This window comes from Patiria miniata, unplaced genomic scaffold (assembly GCF_015706575.1).
Source record: "Patiria miniata isolate m_02_andy unplaced genomic scaffold, ASM1570657v1 HiC_scaffold_6, whole genome shotgun sequence".
Lineage (NCBI taxonomy): Eukaryota > Metazoa > Echinodermata > Asteroidea > Valvatida > Asterinidae > Patiria > Patiria miniata.
In genome coordinates, this window is record NW_024037073.1 from 19,258,743 (window position 1) to 19,276,013 (window position 17,271).

At 39.1% G+C, this 17,271-nt stretch overlaps 1 protein-coding gene across 2 annotated transcripts in view; it reads right to left on the reverse strand.

The window, feature by feature from the left end:
* The window catches only part of LOC119742510 (daxx-like protein), a 34,655-nt gene that overhangs the window by 15,296 nt on the left and 2,088 nt on the right, over window positions 1-17,271 (reverse strand). For both annotated transcript variants that reach the window (XM_038218458.1, XM_038218457.1), the window contains exon 3: window positions 3,878-3,951. In XM_038218458.1, coding sequence (XP_038074386.1) covers window positions 3,878-3,951 — 74 coding nt within the window. The remainder of the gene's footprint in view (window positions 1-3,877; window positions 3,952-17,271) is intronic.

A 17,271-nucleotide genomic window follows, 5' to 3' on the forward strand; every position in this document is an offset into this window, starting at 1 on the left:
ACTTAACCCAGAAGTGTTTACACTACAGCTTTCAACACGTCTCATCAACCCACTTCCAGAGCAGGGTTAGTTTCGACACGGATCGCGCGCTCTACACCGTTAAGTGCCGTGTTGCAACTAAGATAACCAACCCTCAAGAGAAAGCATCTTGGAATATTGGATACAAAGGAATACAAAGGAAGGTTAAGCCAATAGTTTTGATGATTATTTACAGTTCTACTCTAATGCACATCGCTATGACGTTCCAGCAAGCTGATGTTTATTGCTCTGCTCATCAGACCAATATATCACTCCTCCGGTAATTTCAGATGTTTAGGAAATCTACAGTTCCGTTCCGCCAGACTGACGCAAAAGGCTATAATTCAAGCGAAACAACTGAGGCTGCCCTCACACACACACGTACCATATTTGAGTGGAGTTGTATTATGAAAGATTTACAGAAAAAAATAAGACGGGCAAGTTTTATGGAGTTGCAAAGCTGGGGGGAAAATGCGTAGGATACCAATAAATAAATTTACTGGCTAAAATATCATGAACAAATACTGGGTGTAAATTGTTCTGAGCAGAATTCTTTGATTGTCACACAAATCTGCTGAACAATACCCGGTAGGTCTCTCTCAAATGACAACATTTCCTACAGACCAGCCACGTGCATCGGCATTTTGAGCGTCAACTTGCATAACGCGCATCGGCTGCGTCGTATTTCGAACACATTTCGAACACAACAAGCGCGCGTGTGTGCAATGCGTGCTTGATTGCGTAAAATACGCAGTTGCAGTTCTCCTAGAGAGATGGCCGTCTTTTTTGAGAGACGCCTTCTGCCTCCAGGCTGCATGAAATTGGATCTGTGAGGTCTAGAATACTGGACACAACTCACAGTATTTGTTTCTAGGTCATTCTATAAATTTGGGGTCCACTTTTTTCTCTGTCCCTGTTACATCTGACATTTATGATTGCATAATCCTAGATGCACTCTTTAGCCACTTCACGCCGGGTTTATATTTGCCGTAAATTTCAATTTTCGGAAACGGCAAAATTTTCCAGCCAACTTCTGATATACAGCCAAACGCCACAAATACTGATTCGCAAGAGTCATTTCAACAGTATTTGTACGATATTTCTTGCCGAAACCTTATACGTTTCAAATCTCAGGGCCCCCAGGGAGAACAGTTCATTGACAACTGATGGGGCTACCCTGGTAAAATAACACGAAATAAATAAATAAATAAATAAATCTCCGGGTTGTGCACTGGAGCGTAAATTGTGCAACAATAGGCCATGCACACCGACAAATTCAAGATCAACACACGGTCCGCCTCCACAGACTTTGTGTGCGTGTCCAAAAGACATGAGGGATTAGCGTGTTTAGATGTCACCCGGAGGCGAGTCGAGGCAATCTGGACGTTTTAACCCGTCAGCCGTGCCCGTGTATAAAAACAGCCAGTGCGTGTATCACATCCTCCGACGCGAACTGGTTAATGCAGTCGCCCCATACTAGTGATTATGAAAAGCGAACTACTACTCATTAAAGCTATAGTCCATCATTTGCAGCCATCTGAAAAGTAACTGGCGTAATTATTGTTGAAAAACAAACTTGGTTGAAAGATAGTAAGGGAACTAAACTCCCTGTGAAATTATTCTTTCTGGGAAGCTGTCATTTTGAAGTAATCAACGAAAGAAGGCATTTCCAACGGTGATTCTTAAGAAGCACCGTAGGAAAATTTAAATTAGTAATTCGTTTTGTTATTCAGTGCAGCGCGCACAAGTATTGGAACGACGCACACGCGCGCGCGGTTGTTGTAATTCGTCGGATCAGTGCGCGACGTCGCGTATAGCTGCAATTCAAAAAAATTCAAAACATGATTCAGTAACTTTTGATTTGAAATTGAGATCTTAGAATGCTGTTTTTCTCGGAATGTACAGCTGAAGCTTAGCTGAAACTTCATCAGGTTAGTTGCTCAGTATCCTTCATTAGATTTTGAACTCTTTTGTTGCTTCAAATGAACAAAATGCACAAATTACAAATGATGGACTGTAGCTTTAAAAAACACATTCTTTAATAGTCATTCTTAACGATAATTGAATGGCAAATAACACAGTTCAGTGGCAACAGGGACTGGCAAAATGTCATACTTTGGACCCTGAATGTATAGAACCCTTCTGCGGGGGAGGTGAGCAATGTTTTATTCTATCGATGATGTCACAGCTAAAAAATGGCTTTTTTATTATGGGTGGGGACATGACTAAGTCATTTTTTTTCTGAACAAAGTCATGAGTCATTTAGAGAACACAAAAGTTCCCTTGACACCTTCATTTCTTGCAGGTTCATCCATGTAGCAAGTCATTTACTGCGTAATTTTTATTCTGGCTTCCATGAACCTTTAAATTGGGTATCGTCTAATACCGAAGGCAAATTCTGTGGTTTCAAAGTTAAAATGCTAGAGCTTTTTTTTATATTACTACACGTTTTATCTGAGTATTCATGAAATCTTAGTACTTAAAGGTAGAATGGACCATTTGTCATTTGTGTATATTTTTTTTTTCGTTTGAAGCAACCAAATTACTCAAAATCTAAACACAGGTTCTTAAAGAGGTTGTGGAATGCTCGAAGACATTTCCGTCATTTTTCGGGTATATGTAGCCTAAGGTGTGATGAAATAAAAACGACTATTGTGTCTGTCATGAAATGAGTACAAAAGGTACTTTTGAGAGCTGTTTTTCAGGTCCTGTTTCGACCCGAACGTGCAATTTGTGTAAAAGTTGTCTTTGGGGGCAGCAAACAAAACCTAGTAAATCGTGACGTAATAAACAGGACTCCCGATGCAGCGTAGTATAAACGAGTCCTGTTTATTACGTCACAATTTTTCTCATTTTACGAAAAACCCGACAACTGCTGATTTCAATTATGCGCTCACCGACCAACAAATTACACGCTGAATTTCAGTTTTATAAACATATAAACGCACATTACAAAAGAAGGGGACTTTGTCATTATGATATACATGTATATGGCTCTACTCTACAATAAAAAAATATAAAAAACAAAACGACTTTCAGCATTCCACAACCTCTTTAACAGATACCCTGATGAAATTTAAGCCCTGTCAATACTGGATATTTTCGTTTAGCCAATTGGACATGTAGCTACGTGATGTCACACACTGAACCGACGAATAATAGCAGCTGCGCACGTGTGACGTGTGTGCATCGTATGAACGCTTGCACCCATTCAAGGATTCGCCCAATTACACACCAGCTACAAACGGAAATTTCCAAAACTGTGTCACTTGACACATCTTTGGAAATGACCTTCTTCTATTGTTTTCTTGAAAATGAAAGAATAATTTCACCGGGAGTTTTAGTGTCATAATAATTTAGTTGGTTACTTTTTGGATAGCTGCAAATGGTCTACTCTACCCTTAAAGCTGATGAGGAAAGAAAAATGGAGAGAAACAAAATCTTGCCTGCTATAAATCATCATGCAAGAGTTGTAATTAAAAAAAAAGGAAACCACCCGGGCCCAATTTCATGGCGCTGTTAAGCACACGATTTTATGCTAACAGAACCTCCGTCTATCCCATGGAGACCGTAAGCATGAGCACAGCAAAAGGCACGCTTACTTCAGAGGAAAAATTTGCTTAACTTAGTGACGTAACAATAGAAATCTCCATGCACGCGCGACCGTTAGCACGTCCACGCCGTGAAATAGTGCTAAGGGTTAGCAAATTTGTCTGCTATGCTAAACACACCTTTTCTGCTAACTGTTAAGTAGCGCCGTGAAATTGGGCCCTGGCATGGTTTTGTTTTGTGCCAGGAGGTCATTCTTCCTTTTTGATCCCTGTTGCATAAATTTATGTTCGGATTTTTTGTCACTAACCCGAGGGGCACTGTGTGTGTTGTCCGCCAAAGGGAAGGCAAACTGGCAGACCACCGGCTTCCTCTTCATACAAACTGCAGACAGAAAAGGAGAGAAAGGAAACAAAAAATATGCAAATAATTCAACGAAATCTGACATAGTTTAACCCTAACCACCCTAACCCTTCAAAGTCCAACTGCATGTTTTGTTGGAATCTGTTGGAGTGAGTACTGCAGTAGTATGCTTTACATGGGGTCTTGCTGGCAAACCACCATAAACAGAGTCCAATTAACAGTTGAGTTTACCATAAGGTGTTGGATTTCTGCCACCATACAAATTTGGATCCAGCCTCAATCCTCCAAAATCATCCATTATTGTAGTGGAGGGGTAACCACTGCCTCAATCCTTCAAAATCCTCCAACAAAACGCTGTTAATAGGTTGAGAAGCAGTGCAAATCAAGCGTAACACGGGGCTCAATTATGCACATGCAGCTGAACTTATACAAACAATGCTGGGTACACTGGTACAGCCTACAAAGTCGACACAGTGCATCCTCCAAACTCAACTGATGCTGTTTTGCCATTTAGCCTCAATCATTCAAAATCCTCCAAAACTGCCCGGAGGATTTTGGAGGTTTGAGGAGGGTTATGGTCACAAATTAACAAAGAAAAATGAATGTTGGATATGAAGGCTCCGGCAGGATTAAGCATTTTGGAAAAGATACGGTATGGAAATTATAAAGGTTAAAAGTAATCAGGGAATAGCCATAACCACATTATGAAGGCTTTGACCTGTCAGAATTTGCCATAAATGTACACGTACGCAATGCGGATATGGAACAGCTGAATCCATTTCTCATATGCTTATGTGTTTACTGCTGGCCATGGCCAACTTCAAGTCATTTACAGTGTAGATGGAGATTTATTAGCATAAATTATGTCTAGAACCACAAGGCCATTTGCCAATTCAACTTGGGCCAATTTATTTTATTATGATTTCCTTAGAGAAAATAAAAACTCAGGAAGTCCGAGTTTTACAGTGCGTGACTTGAATTGGTGCTGGAGGGGGCGGGGGGGCGGTCAGAGCTGTATTCATGCAACTGAAACAGCCCTTGAAAGGAGGGCGTGTCTAAGCTGCACAAGACCTCTGCAGTGTTCTTAGTTTTTATATTTCGTAATTCAATGATCTGATAGTTGCATTCATGGAAATTGCAAATGCTAGTTTCATAAAAAACTGTAAAACTGGGTTATATTTTAGATATCCATAAATATACACGAGACAGTTTACCCATTTTTATTGGTCGAGAGCCCCTCATGTTGGAGGTTTTATACTGTCAGTTTAACACAGCTGCATTCTGCGCAACATCGCGCCAATTTCAATTTAAGGAGATTTTTGGCACTATGCACGCAAAGCACATACCATAGTCATGGCCAGAGGGGTGTTTCACAAAACATGAAGTAAAACTGTCGAACAAAATAATTGGAAATTAGTGAATTTTTGACTTGTTTTGACTTTTGGACAAAAGGTATTTATGAATGGGAATCGAGAGCCCCTCATGTTGGAGGTTTTATACTGTCAGTTTAACACAGCTGCATTCTGCGCAACATCGCGCCAATTTCAATTTAAGGAGATTTTTGGCACTATGCACGCAAAGCACATACCATAGTCATGGCCAGAGGGGTGTTTCACAAAACATGAAGTAAAACTGTCGAACAAAATAATTGGAAATTAGTGAATTTTTGACTTGTTTTGACTTTTGGACAAAAGGTATTTATGAATGGGAATAAATATGTGCTTCGCCGGTACATTTAAAATCGGCAAGAGGACTGACCACGGATAATGACCCTTGCCTTTGGCTCAGCCCATTATCCACATCTAGGCCCTTAGCTGGTTTTAAACAAACTTGTATAAAACCGGCCAAGCACATTAAAGGGAATATACATCATTTGCTTTTGCTGTAATTTTCAGAAATGGATGGAATTGGGGGGTTGGACATATAGCAAATATAGTTACACCAACTTTTTTGAGGTTTTGGGTTCGAAAATGCTATAAAAAACAAGAAAAACAATCATTTTCCTGTAGTCTGGTTCCCTGACTCCATATAAGAAGAAACAGAGCAGTTTACATACATTGGGAAATTGTAAGGTCAGGGAACCAGTCTACTGGTTGCTGGCTTGTACCCATTCATAGGTGTGTAATCGATTGCAAACAAGTGCGATGGTCAATTGGGGCCAGTATTTGAAAAAAAGCCAGTTTTTTCCAACGCTGGTCGGCCGACCAGCGTTGGAAATTGATACAAAAATACCACTTTTCTTGAAAATGACAGTATACCAGGTGCCATGATTTTACAGGATGCTTTACACTGTCATTCACTAACAGTCCAGCAAGGTATTTCAAAATGATTTGGTAGTTTTATTTTTTGATGTTTGCAAATGTTGTATTTTCCCTTTAACTCGAACTCCCTAGGATTTTTTGCTAAGAGTTTTTGCTTGAATATGGTCCGTGGAGGGGTGACCACTGCCTCAATCCTGCAAAATCCTGTGGCAGTGACTGTCAATATATTGAGGCTTGGCCAGTGACATCCTGAAGCAGTACGGAGGATTTCAAGCATATCATTCCAGACCTATTGGCCTATTTATGCATGGATTTATTTATGCATGGATTTTATTTATGCATTTAGGCATGCATCAAAAACAAGACAAGGTCCGGCCCAAGACCATGACAAAGTGCATCCTACCATGATCCTACGAAATCAGTAACGCACATCTGCCATGTAACCTCAATCCTCCAAATTCCTCCACTTTGGCAAAGAGGAATTTGAAGGATTCAGGGTGGTTAGGGTTAACTACACCGTAATAATGCTTGAAACCGCTTATAAATTACCTCTCAGCTATTCACGAAAACACAGGAAAATAGCATGCTCCACGGATCACCTTGAAAGTCTAACTTCAATCTTTCGCTCAAAGCAGTCAATATTTACAATTGGACCACATCAATGATGGCATATTTAGATGTACACATGTTTACAGATGAAGATAATATTTACTGTGCATGTGAAAAGAGCATATGTACGTATTATAAACATACCGGTAACAACATCAATTTTTGCAGACTGTGTGAGCCAATCCCAATTCCAAGGGAATTTTAACTCAAGTTTTTAACACAGTAAAAAGAATGTACATGTACACATATGTAACTCACTTTGACATACCGGTACATGTGTAATAACCCTAACCCCCTAGGCCTTTTTGCTATGAACCATCCCCATGCAATCCTCCAAAATCCTCAAAAATTTTACACAACAGCGCCTAAATTCTTCAAAATTTTCAGACAGTCCTGCCTCAAAATGCATTCATCCTCAATCCTCCAAAATCCTCCTCATCTAAAAATGTTCAAATGAAGGGTACCCAGCCCCTCAACCCTTCAAAATCGTCAGACAGTCCTGCCTCAAAATACCATTCAGCCTCAATCCTCCAAAATCCTTTTCTGAAAAAATACCATTCATCCTCAATATTCCAAAATCCTTTTCTGAAAAATACCATTCAGCCTCAATCCTCCAAAATATCTAAAAAAATACCATTCAGCCTCAATCCTCCAAAATCCTTCAAAACCACAAGGAGGATTTTGGAGGATTGAGGAGGGTTAGGGATAATGCATACAAATGTGCATGATTTGGAGAAAAAAAATCTTGTTTGCTCTACAGTTACTCAGGAAACTTTTGGCTAATTACATCATATGCATAAATGTTTATGTCCAATTGGAATTTATTCGATCATCGACTGGATATTCCAATAATCTTAGCTGTTTGAATATTCAAAAGAAATAAAGTACATGTACACATGAACACGCCTGTTATGTTATTTTTATCGTAATGTTGCTGCGCTTTTTGTCAGATGCCACTTTGTGTCGAGATGTGGGCAGTAACTTTTTTCAACAGAGGTTCATTGTTCTCATCCTTTTAGCAGGTGGAAGCCCTTAGTTGTAAAGTACATGTACTTACTGCAAAACATTCCAGTCTCCAGTGGCCCATAACATCGATCGCTGCACGCAAATTTTAACTAGTGCGCTTTGCGTGCAAGTTTTAACAGGTGTGGCCCACTGTTGCAGCTGGCGCATGTACATGTTTTTTTTTGTAAACTTGATCGACGACTTTTGAATATTGGATTATTCGGTCATTTAATGCAGTTTCGAATAAATGAATACTAAATTATTCGAAATGGACAGCCCCATGTGCAATTTGAAAGGCAATTTTTATTCACACTTTGGGCCTTCAAAAAGCTTCACTTGCGGAAAACAAGCTGATGCCAATACCAAACTATTCTATCCAAAAAAAAAAAAATTATTGCAATGCAGTGCAGAAATTATTGTCAGAACGATTTACATCAATGTACATGTATGTACACGTTATGTACATGTGATTTCTCCTTCTATATATGGCCACCAATGCAACAAAGCATCGAATTCCTCTAAACTGAAACCTATTTTTATTTTTCAATTGTAGTATTTTCGAAAACCAAACAGGAAGCCTTTTGAGAATTTCTGATGATGAAGTGCTTCAGCCTGTGGCTGTGTGGACATGTGCTTTGGGGTTAGCAGTCATGCATGATGATCGCTGTATAGGCCATTGATCCATTGCTAAATCCACTGTAAAAGCTTGGGAATTTGTTATACAGCTGTAGTACACCATTGTGCCTGATACACAGTCACAACGTTAACCATGCCTTGGATATATATATTTTTTTGGGGGGGGGGGGGGGAATCCCTGAATCCTTTAATTTGTGTCCACTGTCATTTGCTACCATCAGTATGGGCTCTGTGCACAAGTACCCCATCAACGGCCAGAAAAGGAGAGTTGGGGGTGACCTAGACTGGTTCCCGATCCATCCACTGCATATATTTCAAATGTATCCAAAGTTATTGGAGGCGGGGATTAGTCTCGGAGACCATCGCAAGTTGAATAAGAACGTATTCGCGCGCCGATGACGCCTACGCGAAGATGCAGTGGCTATAGCTTTTGCACATTCAGGAAGTCGTGCGTACTTCGCGCGCAAACCAGTACAGTACAGTACGCGCACGCTGTGTGTCCCATCCACAGAGCTTTCAAAAGAGGTAAAAAAGCGCCCTCTTTTGTTGGCGCAAGGAGCCCATGACTTTCAACATAAGGCTTATTTTTGCCAATTTCCATATTCATGAGCAGCACGGTGATATGTTTTCACATTTGCAGGAGCTATTTATTTCTCAAAGCTACGGTATTTGAGCTCTATGGTAGATGCCTTTTTATTTGCCAATTTACATTGCTGTCATTAACGAGCTTATAGTAAGGCCAAAGAAAAAAATCGTTCGGATTGCGATTACATGGCATTCAAAAATAGGGTAGGTACACATAGGTAGGAAGGGATTTTTTTAAATTTGTGCCATTTTTTTTTTGTATGATCATAAAGAGGCTTCTGCTTGTAGTCAAGGGTAAAAGGTAGAAATTGATGGTTTTGGGTGTTTTTTTCCTTCATTTTTCCCATAAAAAAATTTGGGTAGGGGCTGTCAGAATAGGGCGGTAGGTAGGGAAACCGGAAGCAGAACTATTTTCTTCAAATTCTTGGCCTAAGCTTCATTGAGTAAACATGTACATAAGATTCATGTAGTTTGTAATAAAATTCATAAATTGGAAACATGAATGAGTCCAGTGAACAGCACCCTCTTGTGTCAAGCAATACAATGGACATCGTTTATATCCTAATGCTAAAGTGTAAAAGAAAAGAAAAACAAACAAACAAACACATAATGTCTAGTGTGGATATCTGCTTAAAATTATTTACATAGGCCCTAAACCATGAACTATAGAATGAGTATTGCATGGTGTACACTCAGACAGAGTTGAAAATATCCATGATGGATTGTTGCAAAAATGCTGACGGTTGCATGCTTCCAGTCTCCCCACAATACATGCATCTATTGCAAACCTCAGATCTTGGTTATGGGTGAATGCAATAGGTACATGTTTGTGGGTACTACATGTGCCTACATGTTTGTGGGTATTCATCCACACTAGACCTTCAAAGCAAACACATTTTTTTTGGCAGAAAAATTCCAGTCCACAACAGCCCACGCTCTTTAGCAAGTCAACTGACAAAAGGGAATCAGGGTTCAAGGTAGACAAGGTTATAGACCTTTATAATGCTGCCAACAAGTCAGTCATGTTCCCTGTATCCAATAACAATAGGATAACATGTTTTGTGCAAAAAGGAACCAGGCTATTTTTCCTTCCTTGGTGCCCTCGATCATTTGCCTTGGTGCAATTTCCCAATCCTTGGTGCTCTTTGGTAAAAAAAAAATGAGGTGCGGCAATAGAGGGCGCTGTTGGAGCTACCGCAGAACATTTTGGGAAAAAAAAGATTGACGTGCAAGATTAAAATCGACGTGCGCGCTGACCAGAGACCGACTATTTTTTTTTTGGCCTTACATAAATACCGGTAGTCACAGCCAGTCAATCCTTTATGTACATTGTAGGCTGGTAGTTCCTAACAGTTTGACCGAAAGGACAACTTGGCACAGTATGTGTGTTTGCACTTGTGTAAAGTTCTACAAACACTTTATATACCCCGGCCCATGAAATTCAGTGTTCTCCGTCATGGAGTTAAAACAACTTCAATGGTTCTTGTTTCTCTGAGATTATTATGTAGATATTCCAGAACATCATGTGTTCTTAGTAGGGTGGCCTGAAGGCAGCTCATTTTCAACTGGCAAAAGTTAACAAGGTTTCTGGAAGAACAAAGTTAATCACAAGACAACGGCTGCCAGTCTAGTCTGGTCTAGACCTTTTCTGAACTAGCACCCCCCTGAGACACTGAGGTCAAGGGCACAAATGTGCGCCATACATTTGTACATAATTGAGTATTGTACACACACACTATATGGTGTACATTGTAAATTGTACCATGCATGTACCATGTGTATACGAAATACACACACTTCTGGCCCTATCTGTTCTGTCCAACATGCAAAACATGTACATCTACATGTACATGTATGTACAGTGCATTATTGTTGTGTAAATTGGTAGTACCGGGTACACTATGCATACATGTGCATGTTGTTCCTTTTATGGGTATAATTTATGTACACACGTACAGTGACATTAGTCTCATGGTGCTGGTTAATAACAACTTCTCAACAGCGTACATATCGTGTAATAACTTCATGTAAGCTGCAAAATATCCATTAATTGCACACTGTACGTACTTGTACGGTATGCACATTTCACAATAATTCTGAAGGTCACACCATGATGTTGTATGTCCAACTTTCTTAATTTACATGTATTTGTATGAACATAATAAACACATGTACATTTTGTACAATGACCATTTGCACAGTGCAAGCACTGTGCTCCAAACATTTTTTTTTATGTACTATACTACTTATAAGTAGTATAGTACATGCATTACCGGTATATACACATGTGCAGCGTGCATATCATTCAGTTATAACGAGGGGACAGAAATCATGAATGCTGCATTCCACGAATGCTGGAAACCATATCCAGTGAGTGTTGGCATTGGGCTTGGGGGGGGGGGGATGTCATAAGTGCATACAGCAATTGGTGAAACATGAAGATTTCTAGGTGGAATCAGACACAGACCCTGTAGGCTTGACCTACATGTAGCTAAATATACAACAGAAGACATTCTTTGTTATAAATTATGACAGAAAGTCCAATGCAAAATGCAGCTCACAATTTAATAACTGGTTGGTTGGCCAGAAGAGATCAGGAGTCGAAAACAACCTACTACTGGGGAAAATTACAAGGGCAAATTAATTTTATTTGTTTAAATGGAGTAAAATTGCCATATTTTTTCCAGGTTTTTCTGGAAAAAAAGGCAAAACCTAATTTCTGGAAAAAAGGACAAAATCTAATTTGAGTTTTTTTCTGGCTTTGTGTTTTTTTTGTACTGTCAAGGTACTCTCAATTTACACGTACAAAGAAAATATCTTAGCTACTGTTATAAAATGAAGACTTGAACTGAAAAAATGGCAAGATCGCCTAACGGTGTCAAGAAACAGCTAAAGTAAAATAAGAAAATAAATACAAAAGGTACCGGTACTGCTTGGCGAGGTACCCGATAGCTCATATGAAAGTCACAATGCAAGATATCTGCCGCCTGGTTGACTTCTTTGTGAGATGGAATATTTGCTTCGGATAATGTAAATTCAACATTGGGTTTTGCCAATCACCGATAAAAATGCGTCAGTGAATTAGGGCAACACCCCATTCTGAACTTGGTTGACTTATGTACAACCCACAGCTGAGGAGTGCAACCAATAAAACCAACACACACTTGAATAAAAAAAAAATAATTAAAATTGTCTGCATTCTGTGAAGTACTGGTATGCGATACCATATAACCAAACAACATTTTCATAAGTTTAAGATGAACGAGCAATTGAGCATAAGTACACCAATGTGAACATAGACTTGACAAATTATCTATTCGCTCATGTGCAAACAGTCAAGAACCATTTGCAATGTTTACAGAGTCCAGCACCATTCAAGCTAGAGGACTAGTACCTTGACCTTAATTTAATCAACACCACTTAAATACACCGTTTTATAGAAATCAATGTGTACAACGGACACTGTGGTTGACTCGCTGCTCTTCACAATAGTGGACTTAAGCAGTGCTTAGTTACTACCAATGTGCTGACCTAGGAAAGGTCACGACATGTGGTGTGTACGTGCATGGAAGCACCAATCAAATATCCATGAATACACGTCAAGCGTGGACAACAACAGAAAAATGATTTATGATACAGCAATACATGTAGACAATCTATCTCTGATTTGTGTGTGTTCCTAGCGACTCCTGCCTGCTTTAACAAGCCCGAATGAGTCACTGATGATAAGCTTTAATTAGTTGTCCAGCTACTCGCACTGCAGTCTTAAAGGGAAAATACAACATTTGCAAACATCGAAAAATAAAACTACCAAGTTGTTACAAAATACCTTACTACATTTGTAGGATGTTGGTAAATGACAGTCTAAAACATCCTGTAAAATTATGGCACCTGGTGTGAAGTCATTTTCAAGAAAAACATGTAAAATTTTGTATACATGTACATTTCCAACGGTAGTCGGCCGACCACTGTTGGAAAACCTAACTATTTTTCAACTACTGCTCCAAATTTACCATTTTTTTCAGTCCAAATTTTGTTTGCTATTGGTTCCATGTTCATGAACGAATGCAGGCCACGCATACTGAAATTTGTATCCCTGTAGAGACATTTCTGTGTTCTCGTGTAGTAAAGTTTTCCAGTTTGAAAGTGTTGTTTCAAAATGCTCTATTTTATCAGAATCAATTTCCTTGGCTGAAATTCGGACTTAATATATCCCTTTTCTAAAACTCTTCCATTTGCGACAGATCTACTACCCTGGAAATTCCTAGTTTTTGAGTAAAATCCATATCTATTTCGTGAAAACCTTGTGGAGACGTATTCATCTATATAGAAATTGCCCTGTGGAGACGTATATAATCTTTTGTTCCCTATTGTGTTCATGTCTCCAGAGGACACGGTGTATCAGATCAGCTAGACTGGTTCCCTTACCTTATAACAATTTTCCGGCATTTTTGATCCATTTCATCTTAAGTGGAGTCAGGGAACCAGACTACTTGAACATTTTTGTTTTCCTTGGTTCTTCCAGCATTTTCGAACACAAAACTTCAAACATGTCAGTGTAACAATATTTGATCTATTATACTAACACACCCCCCCCCCCCAACAGTTCATTTCTGAAAATTACAGCAAAAGGCAATGATGTACATGTACAATGTACATGTACATTCCCTTTATTTACCGGTACATGTCCCTATAGGTCTCCAATGTATGGTTCAATGTACACATGTACAATATTGCACTGTGCTGGAGGGTGAAATTCCAATTGGACATGTTCCAATAACCGATTCCGGAGAATTCAGGAACGTTGCTGGGAAAAAAATGAAGACTTTATTTCCAAAACGCGATATTTATTTTTGACTGTGTGTGACTGTTCAGACAGCAAAAGGGTTAATGCAGAATCCATGAGATGCCTAGCCAAACGGACATGATGGAGATGTGTACTGATTCATGTATTATCACATAGAGTGCACAAACTCTGAAGCCTGATCATGTCTGAGAAATCATAGAGAACGCAGACTTTGAGTGCACAGCAAAAATGGAGTTGCGCAGCAATAAACTGTCCTAGAAGGACAAAATTCATTTTCCCTGCCCTGAATTCTTGGCGTCCACACTGTACTGAATACAAGGCCTACATTGTGCTGAACACTGCATCACAATGATTTAATGTACGGTAGATCCGGTTGTTTACATACAAATGCAGGTACCTGGGGCTAGATCTGTCCAAAGAATTTATTTACATGTACATGTATGTCACAGGAATCCTGGCCTGCGTCACAGTCAGGCATTGTACGCTGTTACAGAAAATTGCAGGATTTGACACAGTGTTAATTTGTCTGTTCCCTCGGGACAAGAAGTGTTCAGTATGGTGGTCTGAATACAATTCAGAATATAAAATTATACCACTTGTGTATGTAAAGTCCTTTTTAGTGAACATCTGGGCAATGTTGACTTGTTTGTTTCGATTCCGCTGAATACAACAAAGTAACGTTTTAAAAACAAAAACAAAAACAAATGCACATCTATTGCTACTTTTTGCTACAACTTGGTACTGTAGTCCGTATACAAGAAGAGCTACATATGTACATGTACGATGATGCCAGGTGTGTTATTTGCAGTAAAAGTTCTTGAGCTTTTTTTATAAGAACTTGGACACTAGTTTTGACCTTAGAAATCCCTTAAAGATTCGTATTCACCCTACCCACCCTAACCCTTCAAAATCCAATGTTTTGTTGGAATCTGTTGGAGTGAGTACTGCACTAGTAAAGTGCTTTACATGGGGTTAGGCATACCACCATAATCAGAGTCTAACAGTTTGGGTGTAGAATTGACCATTATGGTGTTGGATTTTGCAAGAGTGAGGAGGGTTTCTAGTAAAATTACTCAAGGTGTTTATGGTTAACGTTGGTATTTTGTGCAATTCTGCAAGAAAGATATTAATTTGAAATAGGGTTGTCAACATTAAGAATGGCAACCTAGATGGTTCACCAATAACCAGCACTGACATTTCAATCTGTGCACTCCATAAGTCACAAAAGATGGACAGTGAAACCTGACTGTCACTGGATCATTCTCAGTTTCCGGACTGGCAGGGAGTAATTGGAGAGCTGTATTTGCTACTGCAAATGGATCTAATTATACAGGGTCTAATTATACGAATGATAGAAAATTGATTGTTTACTCTAGCAGTAAGAGTTTCTGGTTCATTTCTGTGGACTGTGATAAAATCAGTGGTTGCATTGTTTGATGAAACACTTGTGCTGGATGGTTCTCAAGCAAATAAGTGTATAGACAATAACAGAGAGTTGCATGCAAATGGATACAACTATAAGGCTTTCAATGTTAAAGGTAATTTACAACATTTGCTTTTGCTGTGATTTTCAGGAATGGATGGAAATATTGTTACACTGACCTGTTTGAAGTTTTGTGTTCATGTATGGTGTTCATGAATGATTTGGGTTCATGTCCATGAAAAAAAAAACAAGAAAAAATGTTCTTCTTGTATTCTGGTCCCCTTATCTTAACATGTACTTCAGACGAAACACAGCAATTTATGGATGTCAGGGAATTGTCGGGTCAGGAAACCAACTGCAAATAATAATGTGGACTTACTAAATTTGCTGAATTTTTGAACTCAGTTTTTTTTTCAACGATGTACATGTACCAGGTGCCATAATTTCACAGGATGCTTACATGTAAGCAGGCATGACCGGATCGAAATCAGCTGATTGAGCTGAACATCTGAAAATGTCATTTTTTCTTGTTCATGTACCGGTAGTAACGTGGTAAAAGTGGTGAAAAACAGATGATTTTTAAATTAATATGGCTGTACTTGTTAACCCTAACTTCCTAGGCCTTTTTGCAAGGATGTAGCCTCAATCCTGCAAAATCCTCCACTTGGCCTCATGGAAAAACAGCATATACCTCAATCCTGCAAAATTCCTCCATTATTTCTTGAATATGGTCCATGGAGGGGTGACCACTGCCTAAATCCTGCAAAATCGTGTGGCAGTGAGTGTCAATAATGTTGAGGCTTGTTTAGTGACAATCTGGAGCAGTACGGAGCATGGCTGAGCAAAATTAACACAAGGTCTGGCCAAAGACCTTAACAAAGTGCATCCTACGCAATCAGTAACGCACTTTTGCCGTGTAACATCAATCCTTCAAATTCCTCCACTTCGGCAAAGAGGATTTTGAAGGATTCAGGGCGGTTACGGTTAATGTCATTTCTCTGTGCAGCCTAGGCTAGCTAGCTGAGCATTGATGTGTGCATACTTGCATGTGTATACATATACAGTGTATGTAGTCCAATGCCAAATCTTTCCATTGCGTTCCTTTACAAATACACAAGTGATATTAGCTTAGGCTACTGCAAGCTACTCATAGAAGATTCATTGTCTCAGCAAACCAAAGTCAATGTCTTTTGCAGAGTAATTCTATCTAGCCTGGGAAGTGCGTTATAATTCCTTGTCAAATACTAAATAATTCATATTACAGAGAGTGCTTAGCGGGACAAGGCCACTGAAAACAAAATTGATGCTTGAATTCTAATGGACATCTGTAATATTTATCCAAATGTATTTCTCACTTAAAATTTACTACTTCAAACTCCCTGGTTTTTGCCTTATCTTTGAATAAATCTGTTGATACCACACAAGCCTTTTATTATTCAATTATAATTTTCAAAGATATTTCATGTCAGTGACAAATGGGAAATAATTATAAAATTGAAACAAATATATTTTTGAGACAGAAATTTAATCATTTGGAGACAATAAAAGCACATGGCCAGTAATTAAACATGTTAAATAAATTAAAATTTTGTAAAACAAAATGGATTCAGCCTCAATCCTCCAAATATCATAGCTATTGCTTGAATTCGTTCAGTAGAAGGCCGACCATTGTCTCAATCCTTAAAAATCCTCCAACTATCATCACTGTTAATGGGTTGAGGCGGTACCGATGACATTCAGAAGCAGTGCGGATGATAAGGCATGATCCAGGGCTCAATTATGCATGGCTAAACATACATGTAAATAATGCAGATTGAAGCCTATGAACTAGACGCAACACATCCCCAACAATAAACCAACACTTTTTTTGCCATTCGCCTCAATCCTCCAAAATCCTCCAAAACCGCCTGGAGGATTTTGGAGGATTGAGGAAGGTTAGCATTAAGGCAGCATTATTGTTACATTACATGTACATGTAGGCCAAACCCACGAATGAATAGCCAACTCAATAGTCA